The sequence below is a fragment of the Boleophthalmus pectinirostris genome, unplaced genomic scaffold (genome assembly GCF_026225935.1).
Source record: "Boleophthalmus pectinirostris isolate CB_2022bp ecotype Guang Dong unplaced genomic scaffold, ASM2622593v1 HiC_scaffold_14, whole genome shotgun sequence".
NCBI classification, from domain to species: domain Eukaryota; kingdom Metazoa; phylum Chordata; class Actinopteri; order Gobiiformes; family Gobiidae; genus Boleophthalmus; species Boleophthalmus pectinirostris.
In genome coordinates this window covers 34,783,530-34,806,150 of record NW_026571047.1, presented here as the reverse complement: position 1 = coordinate 34,806,150, position 22,621 = coordinate 34,783,530, and the positions used below count along the sequence as shown (strand labels likewise).

Sequence of the window (22,621 nt, the reverse complement as noted above, 5' to 3'; positions counted from 1 at the left end):
GTGATTATAAATGTGCCTCTGCGCTCAGATTTGTATTTTTTTGTTTTTTGTATGGATTCCCGTTGTCCCGGAGCGTCCCGGAGCGTCCCGGAGCGTCCCGGAGCGTCCCGGAGCGTCCCGGAGCGTCCCGGAGCGTCCCGGTGCGTCCCGTCCCGGCGCGTCCCGGCGCGTCCCGGAGCGTCCCGGAGCGTCCCGGAGCGTCCCGGAGCGCGTCCCGGCGCGTCCCGGAGCGTCCCGGAGCGTCCCGGAGCGTCCCGGCGCGTCCCGGAGCGTCCCGGCGCGTCCCGGAGCGTCCCGGAGCGTCCCGGCGCGTCCCGGCGCGTCCCGGCGCGTCCCGGCGCGTCCCGGAGCGTCCCGGAGCGTCCCGGCGCGTCCCGGTGCGTGTTGTTACCGTTTGGTGATCCCGGGCACGTCCTCTCCTCTGATGCCCTTCACCGCGGCGTAGATCTCCAGATGTTCCTGCAGAGTGACTCTGGGCCACAGAGGACTGAGCTGAGGACAGTACCCCACATGGTCCACAGGGGGCGGCCCCAACACCACCTGACACACAAACACAACTGAAAGTGAGTTTGTGTGTTACTTGCTTTTGTCTGTAGGTGGAGGTTGTGGGTCAGATTCCTCACCTGTCCTGTGGTGGGGTCTGTGTCTCCTGATAACATGTGCATGATGGTGGTTTTTCCAGCTCCATTTGGACCCAACAAACCCAGAACTTCACCTGAAACACAACAACTGTTTTAAAATATGCCTCAAAAACATCTAAATACAGAAAATAAAAACTAATTTGAACCTTTTTTGACGCAGAATGAGACGTTTTTGGTGGCGACTTTTCTGTTTTTGCTGAAGGAGAATCCCTCTCTCTTTCCTTTGTAGATCTTCCTCACGTTGCTCACGACCACTACAGGCTTCTGCACACAGTTTCACTTTCAGTTTCAGTGAGTCACTTTCACCTTTTAGTGTAAAATCAAACTCCTAAACAGAACCATGAACACAGGCTGATCACAAGCTCCTCAAAATGTGCTCTTTAAATCACTTTTCTATTTTTTCTTGAGTTTTTTATCATTTATTTGTTTGTTTATTTCTTTCATAAAGTATAAAAAGACATTAACAGTGTCATAACATTAAACATACAAGACAAAATGAATGAAAAGGAGCAGAAAGAAGAGTCCCTCTTGTGTTTTCTGCCCTTTTTCCAGACACATTCACACTGAGAGTCACTTTAAAACTTTTCATCAGTACATTTCATTTCAGACACAATTATGAATCAGTTACAAACACAGATCTTCACTTTTATCTACAACATCTTAAGGCCTGTTCATATTTCAGAAGAACATAAGAGCTGTTCTTGTTCTGGAGATGACAACAACAAAGTTCCACCACAGACATACACATACATGTATATATCAGTGTAAAGTACCAGTAAGAGCAGAGAGTTTGTACCTCTTCACAGGGCTGACAGTTCAGAGCCTCCTTCACTCGGACTCTCTCCATTTTCACGTCTTCGTCCTCGTTCTCCGTCTCCTCTGGGATTCGCTCCTGCCGCGACTTCGACTTCGACGAAATCCTGAAACAAAAAAATAAACTCTTGAACAGGCTGAAGACAAGTCTATCTAATGAAGTTAAATCTGTTTTGCCGCAGTACAGACGAGTTGTAAAATCAGACAGAGCAGACGTCTCATTTTGACTCCAATTATAAAGTTCTGTGTGCCGTTAGCATGCTAGTAGTTGTTAGTATCACTGTGAAAGTAAAACTTAACTGCACAGGATCTACAACAGAGCATGAAACCCGATCAAAGTCTGACGGGATAAATATTTGGCACTTATGTTTGGGCTCAGGTTGGACTCGTACACATGATGGCATCAGCTGTTTCCTGTCACTCGCTCTGAGACTCTCAAGCGTCAAAGATCAGACTCTGCACTTCTAGTTTAGATCCAAGTCCAAAATGTGTGATTATTATTTGTGAAATGTGGAGCAAAACTTCAGATCCAGGATTTTTTAAGAATAAAAGATTGGAGATAAAGTCCACAGGAACACCTCGATCCGTGCACTGTATGGGTGTAAAAAGACACACGTGAGGAACTACTCTCACCTTTTTACTTTTAAAGAACGACTCGAACCCGATTCACAGCGCGGTTCTGTGGACTCATTATTCTCTGGATAATGTGGATGAGACGCTGCACTTTAACTTTACCACTTTACCAGAGATGACGAATAAAGTCTAATCATGAGTTTGTATTTTGAGTCTCTGTTTCCGTTAGAGGAACAAACCATATCCTCCGTGTGTCATAATAATATAAATAGTGTGATTTTAATTGCGTCGGGTTCAGTCAGAGTCGGACACAAATATTTTATTCCTATCAGACTCTTGTTGGATTCGATCACTGCTCTGTCGAACACAGGAAAAAAACTGTAATCTACAACAGAGAAAGACCAGGACTGAGCCAGGATTAAACCAGGACTGAACCAGGACTGAACCAGGATTAAACCAGGATTAAACCAGGATTAAACCAGGACTGAACCAGGACTGAGTGGGTTTGTGATCTCTCTTAAAGATGTAAAAAGCTTTTCTAAACTCATGGTGGTGAGTAATGAGGAAGGTGAGAGGAAGAACTTTGGACCACTGCAAACTGAACTGAAAGAACTAGATCTGTTTTTAAGGTTTTTAAGGCAGAAGAAATAAGAACATCCTCTTTAACTATGTGCCCAGAATCGGCATTAGCACAGCCATAACACCCCCAAACCTGCAGAGTTGGTCCGACTTCAGGGTGCTGCCTCCGAAACTGATCTCCATCCAGCGCAGGAGAAACAGCAGCACGATGCACTGAAGGTACGGCTGAACACAACAACATTCACACTTTTATTTATTTACTTAAAAATGAAATGAAATGAGAGTGGTGACTGAGGGTGAGGGACGTACGGCGATCACAGCGATCAGCAGGTTTTTCCATAAGAAGTTGTCTTCGTTCAGAGACGACAGAAACGTGGCCTGGAACAGAAACAGAGGAGAGAGCTGCCGTTTAAACGCTCTGTACGTGAATAAACATTATGTCTTAAGCTCTATTCACACAGGATCAGTTTGACCTGTGGACCTTTGGTGATTTGTAATAATGGGGGAGGAGCCTGAGATCTTAATCCTGTGAGTAAAAATTCCACCACAAATGTCAGACTATATTTGGCCAAACGCAGACGTCCGGTGATAACACTCGTCCTGTGCGAATCTGCATCTCGGGGTTTGTTGTTGTAATTGCGCCTTTTCTCTTTTGTCTCTTTCTTTTCTTTCTGCGTTCTTTTCTCTTTCAATCTAAGTCTACGTTCAGACTGCAGGGCTTAATGCTCAATTCCGATTTTTTTGTGAAATCCGATGTTTTTTCGAGGTCGTTCACATTTCCAGTTAAATGTGACTTGTGTGTGACTCCAGTGTGAACATTAAACGGTCCAAAAGTGTCCCACATGTGACACTGGAGACACGACGACGTCACACACAGCGAGCGTCTCTGTGTTTACACAAGTTGAACAAACATGGACGCAGCATCGAGCACCTGGAGATTTTAAAGTTCCTCTCGTACCGGAGCCACAACATGAACAACTGACTTGTTTTAAGGAGGAGATTGAGAAGGAGAAGGAGCAGGTTTTTGGTGGTGGTGTTTTGTGGTGAGTGGAGATGTGCTTCACTTCAGTCACATGGATCATGAACAGTTTTCTCTACTTCAGTGCAGAATAGTGACGTTTGTGTCTTGTTGATGACGTGTAGGTGGATGAATGTGACCTGACTGTTCACACTCAAGTCACATGTTAAAGATCAGATATGGATCAGTTTCAGGAGCACATATCCAAGTGTCCTGGTCACATGTTGAAAACATCACATCTGTGTGGTTCAGACGTCATTAAAAGATCAGATACAGGAACATAGGGGCCAAAAAATCAGATTTGGGAACTTCAGGTGCAGACTGAACGTAGACTAAGTCAATGTCAGTGAAATTAAGGAATTCACTAATTTTGCTGATCCTGTGTGAATGTGCTGCAAGTAACACAGAGGTGGGGCAGTAATCTGCAAATTACCAAACGACTTATCCTGTGTGAATCGGGTTTAAGAGTAGATATGTGTAGAATAAATGAAAGTGTCTGATACCGTCTTTGCATTTCAATTAACCCTAAAGCATCGAAGTGTGACGCCACATTTTGTAAAACTTAGTTACTTACAGATAATTTAAAAATCTTCACATGTTGTAGTGTTGTTATTCTGTTATTTAACTGTTGTCATTCTGCTAAAAGTTCAGATTTTTCAACTCTGGTGTTCAAATGCGTCACGGCAAATGCTTGAAATATTCACTGGAGCCTAAACACGTATCCCTTGTAGACTTTGCCTCTGAGATTACAGTTTGACCACAGCTCAAAAGTAGATTCTGTGCCCAAACTCTAAAGCCCCTGAAACTGTGCTGCGTTTGTCCAGTGTGAGAGCAGAACATCTGTGTCCAGGAACATTAAGGTTTACCCTGAGACAGAGAGGAGGAGGGGCCAAAGCACACGGGTCAGGTACCAGCCGCAGACATAACTGTATAAAAATGTGAACTAAGCGAGTGTGACGTCTCCACAGCGTCAAATGAAGCTCACGCTGCTGAAGGTCACAGGAGTGAATCTGAAGTCAGGCTCTATATTATGAAAAGGATTTTCTGGATGAACTAAACAGAAACAAATCTGTGTCGCAGATTAATACAAACATTTAAGACCAAAATGTCGAGGCCACAGCAGCAGGAACAGAGAGGAGCCATTATAATCCAATGTAAATCAAAGGAGCCAGATCTGATGGAGCCAGAAGAGCCACCATGCTCACTTCCTGTTTGGAACACGGCGTGTTAGCTCTGTTCATTGATATAAACAGTCTGAGGCGCGAGACAAAAACCCTCAACAGCAGAAGGACTTTGGTGATGGGACTGTGCTGTATAATAAAAGTGAAAACACACACAGACGGCCCATGTCCAAAAACACTTTTTTATTTTTAAATCACGTTTCAGAAAAAAAGCTTTCTTCAGATATTTTTCTTGCTTTGGACCAGAGTACAACAACTGCACTGTATGACTGTAGTAATAGTAATAATACTGCAGTAATAGTAGTATCGTGAGCAGTACCTTGGTGATGGAGATGTAGTGTATAGTTGTAGTAGTACTACAGTAATAGTAGTAGTATTCTGTGCAGTACCTTGGTGATGGAGTTGTGTAGTTGTAGTAGTAGTACTGCAGTAACAGTAGTACTGCAGTACTAGTAGTATCTTACCTTGGTGATGGAGTTGTATTCTATAACTGGCAACTGGCCAAAATTAAGCCTATTTTGTCAATGGAACATTTTGAAACTGTCATACATGTGTTTGTGACAAATAGGTTGGATCACTGTGATGCACTTTATGTTGGTGTCAACCAAAATGCACTTTCCCGGTTGCAACGGGTCCAAAACTCAGCGGCTCGACTTTTAACTGAAACCCGGAAACACAAGAGCGTCTCACCTGTTTTAGCTTCTCTCCATTGGCTCCCAGTGTCTTTTAGAGTTGATTTTAAAATTGTTTTATTCACTTTTAAGTGTTTGCACGGCCCAGCTCCTCCTACCTCACTGACTTGATCCACCCTCACGTTCCCTCTCCTCTCGCACTCTCAGGTCTGTAGACCAACTCCAGCTCGCCGTCCCAAAAGCTAAACGTAAACTTTGTGGGGACCGTGCGTTTTCTGTTTCTGCCCCTCGGCTCTGGAACCAGCTGCCGTTAGTGATTAGAGGCCGAGTCTGTACCTGTTTTTAAATCAGTCTTAAAAACGTATCTTTTTTCACTGGCTTTTAATAAGCGACATGTATTTTGCTGTTTTTTATGTTTTGAATGGAAGTATTGCATGTGTATCATATATTTTCTTCTATTGTGTGTCCTGTGTTTGTGTGCAGCACTTTGGCCGACTGTAAAGTTTTTAAAGTGCTTTATAAATAAAGTTGGTATGGTATAACTGTTGTAGTAGTACTGCAGTAACAGTAGTACTGCAGTACTAGTAGTATGTTACCTTGGTGATGGAGTTGAGGCAGCCCATGAGCGGGTACAGGGGGTTGAACAGACACAGGACGTTGTGGAGGTTTCTGGTCAGAGCCGGACTGTCGTTCACAAACGTCAACTGCACCAGAGACGCCGACACCACACACACCTGAGAGGTCAAAGGTCACAGGTCAGACAGTAACACCACACACACCTGAGAGGTCAAAGGTCACAGGTCACAGGTCAGACAGTAACACCACACACACCTGAGAGGTCAAAGGTCACAGGTCACAGGTCAGACAGTAACACCACACACACCTGAGAGGTCAAAGGTCACAGGTCAGACAGCAACACCACACACACCTGAGAGGTCAAAGGACACAGGTCAGACAGTAACACCACACACACCTGAGAGGTCAAAGGTCACAGGTCACAGGTCAGACAGTAACACCACACACACCTGAGAGGTCAAAGGTCAAAGGTCACAGGTCAGACAGTAACACCACACAGAGCAGAGACGGGCAGGTGTTGCACAGACAGGTGAGGGAGCAGAGACGGCAGGTGTTACAGACAGGTGAGGGAGCAGAGACGGCAGGTGTTACAGACAGGTGAGGGAGCAGAGACGGCAGGTGTTACAGACAGGTGAGGGAGCAGAGACGGCAGGTGTTACAGACAGGTGAGGGAGCAGAGACGGCAGGTGTTACAGACAGGTGAGGGAGCAGAGACGGCAGGTGTTACAGACAGGTGAGGGAGCAGAGACGGCAGGTGTTACAGACAGCAGGAGAGGAGCAGAGACGGCAGGTGTTACAGACAGGTGAGGGAGCAGAGACGGCAGGTGTTACAGACAGGTGAGGGAGCAGAGACGGCAGGTGTTACAGACAGGTGAGGGAGCAGAGACGGCAGGTGTTACAGACAGGTGAGGGAGCAGAGACGGCAGGTGTTACAGACAGGTGAGGGAGCAGAGACGGCAGGTGTTACAGACAGGTGAGGGAGCAGAGACGGCAGGTGTTACAGACAGGTGAGGGAGCAGAGACGGCAGGTGTTACAGACAGGTGAGGGAGCAGAGACGGCAGGTGTTGCAGACAGGTGAGGGAGCAGAGACGGCAGGTGTTACAGACAGGTGAGGGAGCAGAGACGGCAGGTGTTACAGACAGGTGAGGGAGCAGGTGCGTGTGGCGTCTCAGAAGCTGCAGCTGAATCTGATCTGAGTCTCACCATCATGGAGATGACGGAGAAAAAGTCTCTGTTGCTCTGAACTCGAGCGAAAACAAATGACACCACGTACGTGAAGAGGATCATGGCCGGACCGAAGCCGATGATGCACAAGATCTACAACAGAGAAAGACCGGGACTGAACCAGGACCGAATCAGAACCGAACCAGGACTGAATCTCGTCTAAACCAGGTCTAATGCAGGACTAAGTCTATAACAGTGGAAAAGCAGGAATGAACCAAGACTAAACCCAGTCTAAACCAGGACTCTAAACCAGGACTCTAAACCAGGACTCTAAACCAGGACTCTAAACCAGGACTCTAAACCAGGACTCCTCTAAACCGGGTCTAAACCCAGACTCTAACCCCGGGGTACACGCACCACGGCGGTGACGTTGCTGGAGCTGAGCAGGGAGTTGGTGTGGAAGCTGAAGAGGATGGAGGTCATGGAGGAGAGCAGGAGGTAGAAGAAGGGGATGTCCACGGCGGCCTGACCGCACCAGTACGCCGACGGCAGCAGACCCGAGATACGCAGCGTCGACCGGCATTTAATCTGGAACAAAACGGGCAAAAGGTGTTTAATCCGGAACAAACTTTAACATCAGAAAAACACAAAGAGCAAAGAGCGAAGTGTGAACCTAAACGTGTTTGAGCCTCACCTCTCGGTCCCGGGTGTGGTCCATGGCGAAGTACGCGGGCATCCCGGCCGCCAACATGCCCAGGATAATGGCCTCGATATAAACCAGCGCGTACGACGTGGCATCTGGGATTTTCTACAACGAAATACAAATGAAAAAGTGACTATTTATGACGATGATTCAGCTACGACTAAAGCAGAACTGAACTGATTTAAAAAGTCTTTTTCCATACAGCTGGTTTTCTAAAATATGACTGTAGGAGGTACATGGACTTTAAAAACCCAGAGGAGCTTTGTGTGTTTTCAGTTTTCTCTCATTTCAGCCCGTGTGTGTGTTACTCACGTAGTCGAAGGGTTTGGTGTGTGTGTTTGTGTGTGTGTGTGTGTGTGTGTGTGTGTGTGTGTGTGTGTGTGTGTGTGTGTGTGTGTGTGTGTGTGTTGTGTGTGTGTGTGTGTGTGTGTGTGTGTGTGTGTGTGTGTGTGTGTGTGTGTGTGTGTGTGTGTGTGTGTGTGTGTGTGTGTGTGTGTGTGTGTGTCTGTGTGTGTGTGTGTGTGTGTGTGTGTGTGTGTGTGTGTGTGTGTGTGTGTGTGTGTGTGTGTGTGTGTGTGTGTGTGTGTGTGTGTGTGTGTGTGTGTCTGTGTGTGTGTGTGTGTGTGTGTGTGTGTGTGTGTGTGTGTGTGTGTGTGTGTGTGTGTGTGTGTTTGTGTGTGTGTGTGTGTGTGTGTGTGTGTGTGTTGTGCGTGTGTGTGTGTGTGTGTGTGTGCTGTGTGTGTGTGTGTGTGTGTGTGTGTGTGTGTGTTTGTGTGTGTGTGTGTGTGTGTGTGTGTGTGTGTGTGTGTGTGTGTGTGTGTGTGTGTGTGTGTGTGTGTGTGTGTGTGTGTGTGTGTGTGTGTGTGTGTGTGTGTGTGTGTGTGTGTGTGTGTGTGTGTGTGTGTGTGTGTGTGTGTGTGTGTGTGTGTGTGTGTGTGTGTGTGTTTGTGTGTGTGTGTGTGTGTGTGTGTGTGTGTGTCTGTGTGTGTGTGTGTGTGTGTGTGTGTGTGTGTGTGTGTGTGTGTGTGTGTGTGTGTGTTGTGTGTGTGTGTGTGTGTGTGTGTGTGTGTGTGTGTGTGTGTGTGTGTGTGTGTGTGTGTGTGTGTGTGTGTGTGTGTGTGTGTGTGTGTGTGTGTGTTGTGTGTGTGTGTGTGTGTGTGTGTGTGTGTGTGTGTGTGTGTGTGTGTGTGTGTGTGTGTGTGTGTGTTTGTGTGTGTGTGTGTGTGTGTGTGTGTGTGTGTGTGTGTGTGTGTGTGTGTGTGTGTGTGTGTGTGTGTGTGTGTGTGTGTGTGTGTGTGTGTGTGTTGTGTGTGTGTGTGTGTGTGTGTGTGTGTGTGTGTGTGTGTGTGTGTGTGTGTGTGTGTGTGTGTGTGTGTGTTGTGTGTGTGTGTGTGTGTGTGTGTGTGTGTGTGTGTGTGTGTGTGTGTGTGTGTGTGTGTGTGTGTGTGTGTGTGTGTGTGTGTGTGTGTGTGTGTGTGTGTGTGTGTGTGTGTGTGTGTGTGTGTGTGTGTGTGTGTGTGTGTGTGTGTGTGTGTGTGTGTGTGTGTGTGTGTGTGTGTGTGTGTGTGTGTGTGTGTGTGTGTGTGTGTGTGTGTGTGTGTGTGTGTGTGTGTGTGTGTGTGTGTGTGTGTGTGTGTGTGTGTGTGTGTGTGTGTGTGTGTGTGTGTGTGTGTGTGTGTGTGTGTGTGTGTGTGTGTGTGTGTGTGTGTGTGTGTGTGTTGTGTGTGTGTGTGTGTGTGTGTGTGTGTGTGTGTGTGTGTGTGTGTGTGTGTGTGTGTGTGTGTGTGTGTGTGTGTGTGTGTGTGTGTGTGTGTGTGTGTGTGTGTGTGTGTGTGTGTGTGTGTGTGTGTGTGTGTGTGTGTGTGTGTGTGTGTGTGTGTGTGTGTGTGTGTGTGTGTGTGTGTGTGTGTGTGTGTGTGTGTGTGTGTGTGTGTGTGTGTGTGTGTGTTACTCACGTAGTCGAAGGGTTTGGTCCAGGTGTGGATGTGTGAGGAGCTGTTCAGGCCTCGGAGCAGAGCGTTACTCAGAATGTTCACGGTCATGGGCAGAGAGTGAACCGTGGTGCTGTTGAACGCCAGAATGTACCGGAAACCCTGAACGCACCACCAACCATAAACACAGAGACATTATTAAACCCTACGGACAGTGAACGCACCACAAACCATAAACACAGAGACATTATTAAACCCTACGGACAGTGAACGCACCACGAACCATAAACAGAGACATTATTAAACCCTACAGACAGTAAACGCACCACAAACCATAAACACAGAGACATTATTAAACCCTACGGACAGTGAACGCACCACAAACCATAAACACAGAGACATTATTAAACCCTACAGACAGTAAACGCACCACAAACCATAAACACAGAGACAGTATTAAACCCTACGGACAGTGACACCAAAAAGCATCATAAAACAGGATAATACTGTATCATATAAAATACTACATGTATGTACATGAAAACATGAAAAGCAGAACACCCAGAGGAAAGCTTTACACAGGGAGAACATGCAAACTCCACACAGAAAGGACCTGCAGTCGAACCCTGGACTATATATATTAAACCATTGACGCCGGATGCTGCACAGCGCAGAGCTGAGTCTCCTGTCGGTGTCCGGATTGTCTGGCGATCAGCTTAACTGGTAAAGGCGGAGCCACATCTGGAAGCATGGGGGGCGTGTCGTCCTCTCGCTTCATTCACTCCCATAGAGAGACACAAAACTGCTGGAGCTGTATTGTCGCGTTAAACCTTTATCGTGGCGTATTATTTCCCCATTGAAAAATAATCCAAATGTATCCCACACATTTTCCCATCACGACCTGGTGTTTGAAGTAACAAATGTTGTTCTTTACTACCAGCGCATGAACGCGCTCAACCACTTGATCTGTTCGCTGTTCCAGACGCTCCTATAACAGGTGCCATATCACTATGTCGTGTAACAAATAAACATGGTCAAACACAAAAATGTTGTCCGTGTCTTCACTGTCATTGTCACTGTCAGCATTTTTATTTTATTATTTTTCAATGGGGAAATAATACGCCACGATAAAGAAGGTTTAACGTGACAATACAGCTCCAGCAGTTTTGTGTCTCTATGGGAGTGAATGAAGCGAGAGGACGACACGCCCCCCATGCTTCCAGATGTGGCTCCGCCTTTACCAGTTAAGCTGATCGTCAGACAATCCGGACACCGACAGGAGACTCAGCGCTGCGCTGTGCAGCATCCGGCGTCAATGGGTTAAACCCTTTGATGGTTTGGACACTCATGGCTCTAATGTTATTTTGTTTTAGTCGCTTATCGATCTTATTTGTGGTGCGTTCACAGTCCTTGTAATCTTATATTCCCATCTGAAGCGTGTAGGATGTGTGAGACCTTGTTGGACCCGGTGACGTTGATGGCGGCGCTGTGAGGAGCTGCTGACATGAAGTCGCTCTGTCTCATCATCTCCACCTGCAGGTCCTGAGACTCCAGGTTATGAATCAGCTCTGAGATGTCTGAGTCTGAGGGAAAACAGATTTACAAAACATTAAACTAGATAATATATGAAATAAGATCAACTGGTACTCCCCTGGGGGTTTGATGCTAACTGTTAAAGGTTGTAGAGAGGATTTTTTAAGAGAAGAGAAATACAGTGACAGTGATTTTTCAAATGTTGTGCATGCGTGACACCACCTTCCTCCTTCACTTCTCCCTCAGTAGAAACATCTCCTCCCGCCTCCTCACTCTAGAAATCACGCTTGTTTACATCCAGTGCGCGTTCAGAATTACCATTAGACCATTCGTCTGCTTCATTCGCACAATCACTGGAAGAGATCTCCAAGAATCACCTCAGTTTGGCTTTGCTCCTTTTCCCCTTCTCTTCTTTTTTCAGCGATCTCAAAAATGTACTTTCTTTTGCAGCGAACCGGTCGTGGATTCTCGTCCTCCATCGCAACAAACTTTGTGCAAACCGAGAGGAAGAAACACATTTGAAAAAGCCTCTAAGAACCGCTGCATAAACCACGCAATCCCCGCGCACCGACGAGTCACTTACACTAGAAACGTAGGAGTTTGATTGACAACCTAACAACCAATAGAAAATGAGTGAGCCTCGTTTTCTATTGGCTGATGTTTATTTGGCCTCACTATGTCCACAGTTGGATTTTCATTCTTTTTTTTTTGGTCTGCTGCATCTCTGTAATGGTATTTTAAACTTTCCCTGACAATTTGAAACAAAAAAAAAAATCCTCCATACAACCTTTAATGTTGTTCTCTCCTCACAAACAGAGCTGGAGTTGTGTTTTGTTTCATTCACACATATTTGAGTAACTCTTTATTATTACCCAATATTTTCACCAAAGTGTGACAGAGTAAGTGCAGCAGCAGCAGCAGCAGCAGCAGAACATCAGCAGGTGTCACGTTCCATTTTAACTGGTTGGAAAATTTACACCAGCAGTGTCAGACACGCGATCAGCCGCGTCATGATGCTACACGTCGCTCAAATTAGATTGGAGTTCTACTTTTGCAGCATCAGAGCGTCTCCAGACTTTTATCAGGGGAAAAACAGGAAATAATCACGCCAAAGGTCAAAATAAACTTCCGATGTCCTTTCAAAATCCGTTGCATAAAACCACTACAGTCACGTAAACACAGAGCGTCGCATCAGGAGCTCGAGGACAGAAAGTTTAGAGTCGCGCGAGGAGCAACGAGCAAAGTGACACAGACACGAGCTTCATTAACGCAGCTCCACAGATACGACTCGTAACACTGCAAAACCTCCACTCTGACACTTTAGTTTAGAGATTTAAAACAGAACAGAGACAATCAACGACAAAAACATGAACTATGGGAAAAGTTTAGAGTTCAAACGTGAGAAGACACAGAGTTTAGAGTTTAAACGTGAGAAGACACAGAGTTTAGAGTTTAAACGTGAGAAGACAGAGTTTAGAGTTTAAACGTGAGAAGACAGAGTTTAGAGTTTAAACGTGAGAAGACACAGAGTTTAGAGTTTAAACGTGAGAAGACAGAGTTTAGAGTTTAAACGTGAGAAGACACAGAGGCTGGAATCACAGGAGCAGATCTTTGTCTCTGGTGTAAATTGAAGCTTTTAAAAGTACATGCTGCTGACACTGCTGGTGTAAGTGTCTATACCTCCAAAGCTCAAAATGCTCTGTTCCACCTTGTGATGTCATGAAGTTTTCAAGTGAACAGCTCCTTTTACCTTTAGTTCAGTAGAGATCGACAATTCCTGGTCTGAAATTATTTGATTGATTCTAGTGAAGATGTGTGGAGTTTACAAACACAGCGGAGCACTTCCTGTATCACCACATGATGACATCACAAGGGGGAATAAAGTGTTTTTGGTTTGAGAGAAGAACTAAATCAAAATGTGCAGGGTTTGTGTGAATGAAACGAAACATAAATCCAGGTGTGTTTGTGATGAGGAACAGACCAGAGAAAACAAAAACTGTCACAAAGTTCACTGAAACTCTGTCAGTGTAAAAGTCAACAAACAAAAGTCAAATGATTTTTTCACTGCAGGTTCAGAAAGTGGTGTTAATATTAGATGTGAGTGACACGGAGACGGTTCTGGACCTGAGGAGTTCTGGACCAGGAGGCTGGTGGCGTATCTGTGTGGGGCCTGGTTCCTCCTCAGCAGATACACGGGGAGGAACTCTCTGTCCGGAGAGTGGATCTGAATGTTCCCAGTGGCCAAAGACAGAACCAGGACGGCAGCCACGAACACCAGGAACAGAGCAAAACTACAGACACACAGAGACAGAGAAAGAGAGGGTCAGAAATACAATAAGGACTATTGTGAAATATAAAACCAGCAGACAGATTCAAAAGTGCAATAATAACTACTGTATAACGAGACGCATAATGAGATAAAGCAGGAGAGTCAAACTCATTTTGGTCCGGGGATCGTGTCCAACCAACTTTGATCCCAAATGGTCCAGATCAGAAAACTCATGTCATATAAACCCCAAAAATAACAATAAGTTCAAATATTTGTGCAGAGAAACACAAATCTATTACACAAATCTTTTTTAATTGATGAACTCTTTCTTTTACTAAATATGATAATATTATGAACAACCTGAAACTTTAAGAAGAATACAATTTCAACACAAAGTTTTAACATGAACTTGTCTGTAAATAGAATAAGTCAATTTTTGTTGTAAAATCCTGCACTCGGCTCCACTTTTCTCATGTTGGACATTTTTCTGATGAGGGTGTCACGGTCAACAGTCAAAACGATCGTCCTTTAAGAGCGTTTGGAAAGAGACAAGTCTTCATTTGTGCTGCTCTGGTGGGAGGGGCCACGTACAGAGACGCTGGAGACTCTGCTGTGATAAACACCACAGAAAATTAACAAGATTTTAATAGAAATTATAATTTAAATATTTTTGTAGAAAATCACCCGAGGGCCAGATTAAAGGTCTTGGAGGGCCGGATCTGGCCCCCGGGCCGGATCTGTTTGACACCTGTGAGATAAAGAGACTACAATGCAATAATAACTAACATATGGCAATAAAGTCTGTTCTGATTCTGCCTGATGTTTGACCTGGTTTATGGGTCATATCTCTGTGATCACTGGACCTACACACATCAAACTAATCAACATGGATCTGGTATTAAATCCAGACTGAACATTGCTTAAACTTGCATCAATTTGCTCTGGAGACCAGTGAAAAACATTCCCACAGCCAACAGCAAATGAACGGTGAGTTTTCACAAAATGGGTGTGTATCTGGAGGACAGACTCACGTGTAGACAAAGGCCTTCCTCTCTCGTCTCATGTTGAGCATGTGCAGCCAGGCCACAGCGCTGAACTGCTGCCTCCACAGGGCGTGACCTTTGACCCCGTCAGACTCGGAGAAGCTCAGGAGCCTCTGGTCCAGGTCGTCCACAGATGAAGTATCGCCCTCGTCCTCGGGCTGCTCGCGGTTAAACACGCTGTAGTCTGAAACAGAGATGGTCAGGACCAGACAGAGGGTCATGTGTCTGTGTAAAGTCACATATATCAGGCAGAATGTGGGAGTATTTGAACGGCTAAAAGGGACATGTGCACCTGTTCTACCTGCAGTTGTTTCCTTAGAGATTTCACCCACAGACAGAAGACAGTAATAAGACCTGTGTGAATGAACTGAGCAGGAACAGCAGAGAGTGACCATCACAAGACCCCTCTGAGGAGACCCCTCTGAGGAGACCCCTCTGAGGAGACCCTCTGAGGAGACCCTCTGAGGAGACCCCTCTGAGGAGACCGCTCTGAGGAGACCGCTCTGAGGAGACCCTCTGAGGAGACCCCTCTGAGGAGACCCCCTCTGAGGAGACCCCCTCTGAGGAGACCGCTCTGAGGAGACCCTCTGAGGAGACCCCTCTGAGGAGACCCCTCTGAGGAGACCCCTCTGAGGAGACCCCCTCTGAGGAGACCGCTCTGAGGAGACCCCCTCTGAGGAGACCCCCTCTGAGGAGACCCCCTCTGAGGAGACCCTCTCTGAGGAGACCCCTCTGAGGAGACTGAGAGACCCCTCTGAGGAGACCCCCTCTGAGAGAGACCGCTCTGAGGGAGACCGCTCTGAGGAGACCCTCTGAGGAGACCCCTCTGAGGAGACCCCTCTGAGGAGGACCGCTCTGAGGAGACCGCTCTGAGGAGACCGCTCTGAGGAGACCCCTCTGAGGAGACCCCTCTGAGGAGACCCCCTCTGAGGAGACCCCTCTGAGGAGACCTCTGAGGAGACCCCTCTGAGGAGACCCCTCTGAGGACCCCTCTGAGGAGACCCCTCTGAGGAGACCCCCTCTGAGGAGACCCCTCTGAGGAGACCCCCTCTGAGGAGACCCCTCTGAGGAGACCCCTCTGAGGAGACCCCTCTGAGGAGACCCCTCTGAGGAGACCCCTCTGAGGAGGAGCACGTCTCAACAGTCAACACTGTCAGGTATGAGAACAACTCAACTTTCTATTAGAATACACTTCTACTGCACTGCCTCTTATTTTCATACTGTGTGTGTGTGTGTGTGTGTGTGTGTGTGTGTGTGCGCGCGTGAGTGAGTGCGTGTGTGAGTGAGTGCGTGTGTGTGTGTGAGTGCGTGTGTGTGTGTGTGTGTGAGTGTGTGTGTGAGAGAGTGTGTGTGTGTGTGTGTGTGTGTGTGTGTGTGTGTGTGTGTGTGTGTGTAGAGGGAACATCGGTACAGATCATCAGTCACAGTGATAAGTGTAAAAGGCCGTTCACACCAAAGCTTCAAAAAACACCTTGACGTCTCTATTTGGACGCGTTTGCATTTGCGTTTAGACGCCCCCGACGCTCGACTTTGACGCCGTGGACGAACGGGACAAAAATACTTGACGCGCGTCCGTTGCCCTGGAAACAAGAGCCCGGTCCTGGTCTTTTCCCGAAACAATATCAGACCAGACTGAGAGACTTTAGTGTTTTTATGACATAAAACATCAGCGGAGGAAATCGGGTCGACGACCGGGGCGTATATATATTTATACTCTGCTAATGACACTGGATCAGTCCCGGTCTAGTCCTGGTCTAATCACGGTCTAGTCCCGGTCTAGTCCTTGTTTAGTCCTGGTCTAGTCCTGGTCTAGTCCTGGTCCGGTCCTGGTGTAGTCCTTGCGATCGGCTCGGTGATTGTGGTGTATATATTTATTCTCCGCTCATGTTTGTGGTTCTCGTTCTGGTTCTGGGGTTTTTCTTCCTGATAATAACGTCGCTGCGTCTCTGGATACTCGTCCCTGATTGGTCGACGCGGCTCGTCTGACGCAAAAAGTTCAGCATTTTCAACTTCTAGACGCTGACGCTTTGGACGCGCGTCTTGGCCGCTGACGCCAAAACGCCCAAGACGCACCGCGTCGACGCCAGATTCGCGCCGCGCTGACGCCGAAAACGCACTGCAAAAACGCAGGACGCTCTAGTCGCGCGTCCACATAGACTTTGCATTGAAACTGGACGCTTTGACGCCTTGGTGTGAACGAACCTTAAGGCATCATTAAACCACATGTGTGTCAGTGTAACTGTAGTGTATAAACAGAGTGCCCCTCACCGGCCTGGTCGACCTCGGCCTCAGCCTCCAGCCTCAGGAAGACGTCCTCCAGCGTCGTCATGGAAACGCCGTAATGAGTGATGCCCAGAGACGGAGCGGCGTCCAACTCCGAGAACAGACCTGAACAACGACCGAGGAGAGAGAGGATTATAAACACGACCAGCACCAATGAGAGTCAGACCTAAGAATCATAAGTCAAGGTGAGTCCGCACCTGGGAAAGTGTCCACGCTCTCAAAGGGCAGGGTGAAGGTGAGCTCGCTCTCGTGGCGTCGGGACAGTTGGGCTTTAGAGACGTGATTCTGGACCAGAGACGAGACTTTGTCCGAGTCACATGACTCTGTGATCGACATCCTGAACAAAAACAGGAAACACTTATACTCAAGCAACAGAGAGGAGAGAGGAGAGCAGAGTCCAGCGTAGGGGAGAGGAGCCAGACCTGAGGTGGTAGCCGACCCCACACTTGGTCTTCAGATAGAGAGAGGAGCCCACACACTTGAGTTGTCCCTGAGAGATCACTGCTTTACGATCTGAACACACAAACAGAGACTGTCAACATGGACAAACATTATTATGATTTAAAATACACAAAAGTCCACACTGATCTACAGGCCTGTGCTCTGGAGAGGCACAGGACTGAGCTGGAACTAGTGACGGGCATTCGATGAAATTTTCTTAATCGATCGTTGAAAGAATTAACGATAGATTATCGATTAATCATTAATATTTTTATATTAAAATTATCATCATTATTATTACTATCTGCACTAATCTGCATAAATAAATTCAACTTTACGACATATAAACGTAACGACTCTAGATCCACATCAGCTGTTTGACATTATAATGTGTTTAATTCAGTTTTGTTCAAATCTCACAGAAACAAAACTTAAAACCACATCACTAATTTACATAAACTAAGTGAAGATAAAACTCCAGCTCTTGTGTCGCTGATGTGGTTCAACTTGTGTTGGATTAAAAGACATGACTCGGGTGAATACAGGTCAGTGTGACCAGATTTGTGTTTGTCAAAACCAGGACAGCGTACGGGGGGAGGGGGGGCGGGGCCTCGTCATCCACATTGAGCGACTCTCACCTGGAAAATCTTTTTCCCACTGGACACAGAAACATATGTGCTGCTTTATCCACTGTGCACATGGACTCACACTTGTCCCAACGCAACGGAAAGTGTGGAATTTCTTCTACAAATCATCGTTGCACATCGTTCGCGTTTGCACTTCAGTACACTGCAGACTGTTTGTGTCTCGCTCCTTCTGAGTGCAGAGAGCTTCACGTACTGACCCTGTTTGGTCACTCTACGCTACGCACAGCAACCTACATTTGGTTTGTCGATTAAAATGAACGTAATCGATGAAATTCTTAATGAAAAATTATCAATTAATCGACTAATCATGCCCATCCCTAACTGGAACTACAACAGGTGAGCTGATCTGTGCTCTGAACCCAGTAGATCAGCCTCGTCACACCTTGTCCTGTAGTGTGTGAGTGGCAGAGTGGCAGAGTGGTTAGCCTCGTGTTACCTGCCAGTATGTCGGCCTCGTCCATGTAGTGGGTGCTGAGGACGGTGACCCTCTCTGCCCGTCGGCTCTTCAGCAGAGTCCAGACCTGGTGCCGGGAGCAGGGGTCCATCCCGGCGGTCGGCTCGTCCAGGAGCAGGATCTGAGGGACAGAGACGGACTGAGGATCATCTGCGTACGAGACTCAACTCCGTCAGAATCTGGGGTTTTCAGATTCAACACGCCGCTCGCAGATGAGTCACACACACTTCTACTTGGGTGATAATAGAGTATTACAGTGTCCTGTGGTATCAATGAAACTTAAAACCACATGACTCATTTACATAAACTATAAAGCGCTGATAAAAACAGATGTTTCCTTGTGCGCTGACGTGGTTCAGGTTCTGTCGGACTAAAGGACAGGACAGAGGACAGGACAGAGGACAGAGGACAGGACAGAGGACAGAGGACAGAGGACAGAGGACAGAGGACAGAGGACAGAGGACAGAGGACAGAGGACAGAGGACAGAGGACAGAGGACAGAGGACAGAGGACAGGACAGAGGACAGAGGACAGAGGACAGAGGACAGAGGACAGAGGACAGAGGACAGAGGACAGAGGACAGGACAGAGGACAGAGGACAGAGGACAGAGGACAGAGGACAGGACAGAGGACAGAGGACAGAGGACAGAGAGGACAGAGGACAGAGGACAGAGACAGAGACAGAGGACAGGACAGAGGACAGGACAGAGGACAGAGGACAGAGGACAGAGGACAGAGGACAGGGGACAGAGGACAGAGGACAGAGGACAGAGGACAGGACAGAGGACAGAGGACAGAGGACAGAGGACGTGTGGTTGGTACCTTGGGGTCTCCCAGGATGGCGATGCCCACAGAGAGCTTCCTCTTCTGGCCTCCACTCAGGTTTTTGGCCTGAGCCGTCTGGATCTTCTCCAGGTCCAGGTCCTTCAGAACTTTAGACACCTGAAGAAAAGAAAAGGTGCTTTAGTCTCAGTTCAGTCCTGGTTCAGTCCTGGTTCAGTCCTGGTTTAGTCCCGGTCTAGTCCCGGTCTAGTCCCGGTCTAGTCCCGGTCTAGTCCCGGTCCAGTCCTGGTCCAGTCCTGGTCCAGTCCTGGTCCAGTCCTGTTTTTTTCGTCACCTCTTCGTCGATCTGGTTCTTGGGGATCCCTTTGATGGCGGCGAAGGTTCTGAGATGTTCCTCCACGGTGAGGACGTCGAAGATGATGTTGAACTGGGGACAGATTCCGACGAGCTGCTTCATCTCGTGGCGGTCGGCGACCTCGCACACCGGGGAGCCGTAGATGAAGGCGGAGCCGGAGGTGGGGGGGCAGATCCCGCACAGGATGTTCATGAGCGTGGACTTCCCCGCTCCGCTGTGGCCCAGGAGAGCCGTGATCTGACCCTCGTAGATGTCAAAGGTCAGACCTGCGCACAGACGGGCGGGAGGGTTAAAACTGACTCCTGTGAGCTTTACGTCGTGACATCACAAGGTGGAGCACAGTTTTCTGAAGTTTAAACACAAACGAGAGCAGATTAATGTGACTGACCCCTGAGCGCCTCCACTGTGCCGTCCTTCTCTTTGTAAACTTTACGGATGTTGTTGATTCTAGAACGAAACACAAAACATTGAGACAGAAGGTTTTTAATAGTCCTGGTCTAGTCCTGGTCTAGTCCTGGTCTAGTCCTGGTCTAGTCCTGGTCTAGTCCTGGTCCTGCTTTATTCCTGATTGAGTCCTGGTCAAGTCCTGGTTTAGTCCCACTTTAGTCCCGATTTAGTTCTTTTTTCATCCTGATTTAATCGTGGTTCAGTCCTGTGCTAGTCCTAGTCTGGTTGTGGTGTAGTCCTAGTCTAGTCCAGGGCTAGTCCTAGTCTAGTCCTGCATTAATCTTGGGCTCAGTCCTACTCAAGTCCTGGTTCAGTCCTGGTCTCAATCCTGGTTTAGTCATTTTAAGTCTCACTTTAGTCTTGGTCTAGTCCTGGTTGAGTCCCGCGCTTTAGTCCTGGTTTATTCCTGATTGAGTCCTGGTATAGTCCTGGTATAGTCCAGGTTTAGTCCCACTTTAGTCCCGATTTAGTCATTTTTTCATCCTGATTTAATCGTGGTTCAATCCTGTGCTAGTCCTAGTCTAGTTGTGGTGTAGTCCTAGTCTAGTCCAGGGCTAGTCCTGGTCTAGTCCTGCTTTAATCTTGGGTTCAGTCCTACTCAAGTCCTGGTTTCAATCCTGGTTTAGTCATTTTAAGTCTCGCTTTAGTCTTGGTCTAGTCCTGGTCTAGGCCTGGTGTAGTCTTGGTTTAGCCCTGCTTTAGTCCTGGTCTCATCTTGGTCTAGTCCTGGTCTTGTTCCGGTCTCGTCACAGTCTTGTAACAATCTTGTCCCGGTCTAGTCCTGATCTACTCCTGGTGTACTCCCAGTTTCGTGCTGGTCTTGTCCTGTTTCAGTCCCGCTTTAGTCCCGCTTTAGTCCCGCTTTAGTCCCGCTTTAGTCCCGCTTTAGTCCCGCTTTAGTCCCGCTTTAGTCCCGCTTTAGTCTCGGTCTCGTCCCCAATCTTGTCCCCAGTCTCGTCCTGTTTCAATCCTGCTTTAGTCCCGGTCTCGTCCCGCTTTAGTCCCCGGTCTCGTCCCGGTCTCGTCCTGTTTTGGTCCTGTTTTAGTCGTGTTTTAGTCCCGGTCCGGGTCCAGACCTGATGGCCTCTTTGCCTCTGAACTCCGGGGAGATGGGTTCGATGGAGACGGCGCCCCCTGTCGTCCCGTTGGCCTCGGCGTCGCAGCCTGAGCTCACCTCCACGTAACGTTTACTCCGTTTGGACCAATAGGACGGCTTCAGGAAGTAGAGCGGCGAGCGGCGAAGACCGAACTCTCCTGAACCAAAAACCACCACAACCACGAGGATTATTTCAAAATAAAACATTTTACATTTACAGACGAAAATAAAGACGAGAAAGATTTCAGTTTTATTTAATTTCAGTTAATTACAGAGATAAAAACAGAAACCAAACCAGGACTGACTCAAGACTAAACCAGGTCTAAACCAGGACTAAACCAGACCTAAAACAAGAACTAAACTACAATAAGACTAAGATTATTACTTTAGTTCTAAACTCACTGTCCCATTAAACCAAGAGTCCTTTTTTTGTACAAACGGAAAAGAATCATTTTCCACAAGTTTGAACAATCTGGACATTTTATTTTGTGACATCTGGTCACATTTGAACCAAAAACCAAATGAGGATTAATCCAGGTCTAACCCAGGACTAAACCAAGACTAAAGACCAAACCAGGTCTACACTAGGACTAAAATTGGGTCTAAACCCGGTCTAAACCTGGTATAGACCAGGACTAAACCAGGGTCTAAACTAGGACTACACCCAGGCTAAACCAGGACAAAAAAAGGGTCTAAAACTGGTCTAAACCAGGACTATACCAGTTCTAAACCAGGACCAGACCAGTTCTAAACCCAGTCTAACCCCGGTCCAAGCCTCTCACCGGGCAGCACTTGGTCCAGGTAAATGGCGAGCAGCAGGTAGAGTCCACAGTCTAAGACGAGCATGAGCAGAGGGACGTACAGAGGATGAGGTCCGTTCAACAGAGACGAGAAGACGGCGCCATCTCCCTGCGCCTCCAGGTACACCACCTACACAAGGTCAGACACAGGTCAACGCTTTCCCCACGACTCAACACGGATCTCCATACACGGGTCACGATATCAAGTCGATTTTGATGTGAAGTGTTTTAATTTATTTGGTTCAGCTCAGAATGTTTATTCAGTGAAAATCAGACCAGAGTTTCTCTGTTTTATATTTTATAATAAACCAGTCGACTCTTCCCACAGACTGTTACTTCTTTGATGATGACTGGATGATTTATTTTCTTTTCCTCCTGAGTCTCACTGTGTCACACGCCTGTGTCCGCAGCTCCGCCCCCTCCAGCAGAGACAGTACGAGGCTCCTCCCACTCTGCCCCCACAGTCTGTGCTCAAACACACTCACTGTGTCTCCATCGTCTTTCTGGACTCAGACTCTGTTCTGTTTTACACAAACGTTTCACACACGTTTTCTGACTCAAACGTCTGAGACGAGTGTGAGAAAAAGAGAAAGTGTTTATCACGAGCGGCGAGTTTAAAAGTGAATATGTCGTTTCTGCGTCTATGAACGAAAAATAA

At 47.3% G+C, this 22,621-nt stretch overlaps 1 protein-coding gene across 1 annotated transcript in view; it reads right to left on the bottom strand.

Moving 5' to 3' along the window:
* abca5 (ATP-binding cassette, sub-family A (ABC1), member 5) overlaps positions 1–22,621 on the bottom strand; it is a 44,905-nt gene that overhangs the window by 10,394 nt on the left and 11,890 nt on the right. Inside the window, exons 9-31 of the mRNA XM_055150226.1 lie at positions 21,946–22,093; positions 21,144–21,321; positions 20,009–20,067; positions 19,600–19,886; positions 19,305–19,424; positions 18,465–18,603; positions 17,363–17,453; positions 17,138–17,277; positions 16,926–17,045; positions 14,646–14,841; positions 13,470–13,636; positions 11,268–11,395; positions 9,837–9,974; positions 7,873–7,986; positions 7,596–7,766; positions 7,218–7,331; positions 6,034–6,171; positions 2,916–2,984; positions 2,740–2,831; positions 1,438–1,561; positions 788–905; positions 624–715; positions 392–540 (exon numbers count right to left, since the gene is read on the bottom strand). Of these exons, the coding sequence (XP_055006201.1) occupies positions 392–540; positions 624–715; positions 788–905; positions 1,438–1,561; positions 2,740–2,831; positions 2,916–2,984; positions 6,034–6,171; positions 7,218–7,331; positions 7,596–7,766; positions 7,873–7,986; positions 9,837–9,974; positions 11,268–11,395; positions 13,470–13,636; positions 14,646–14,841; positions 16,926–17,045; positions 17,138–17,277; positions 17,363–17,453; positions 18,465–18,603; positions 19,305–19,424; positions 19,600–19,886; positions 20,009–20,067; positions 21,144–21,321; positions 21,946–22,093 (3,092 nt within the window). The remainder of the gene's footprint in view (positions 1–391; positions 541–623; positions 716–787; positions 906–1,437; positions 1,562–2,739; positions 2,832–2,915; positions 2,985–6,033; positions 6,172–7,217; positions 7,332–7,595; positions 7,767–7,872; positions 7,987–9,836; positions 9,975–11,267; positions 11,396–13,469; positions 13,637–14,645; positions 14,842–16,925; positions 17,046–17,137; positions 17,278–17,362; positions 17,454–18,464; positions 18,604–19,304; positions 19,425–19,599; positions 19,887–20,008; positions 20,068–21,143; positions 21,322–21,945; positions 22,094–22,621) is intronic.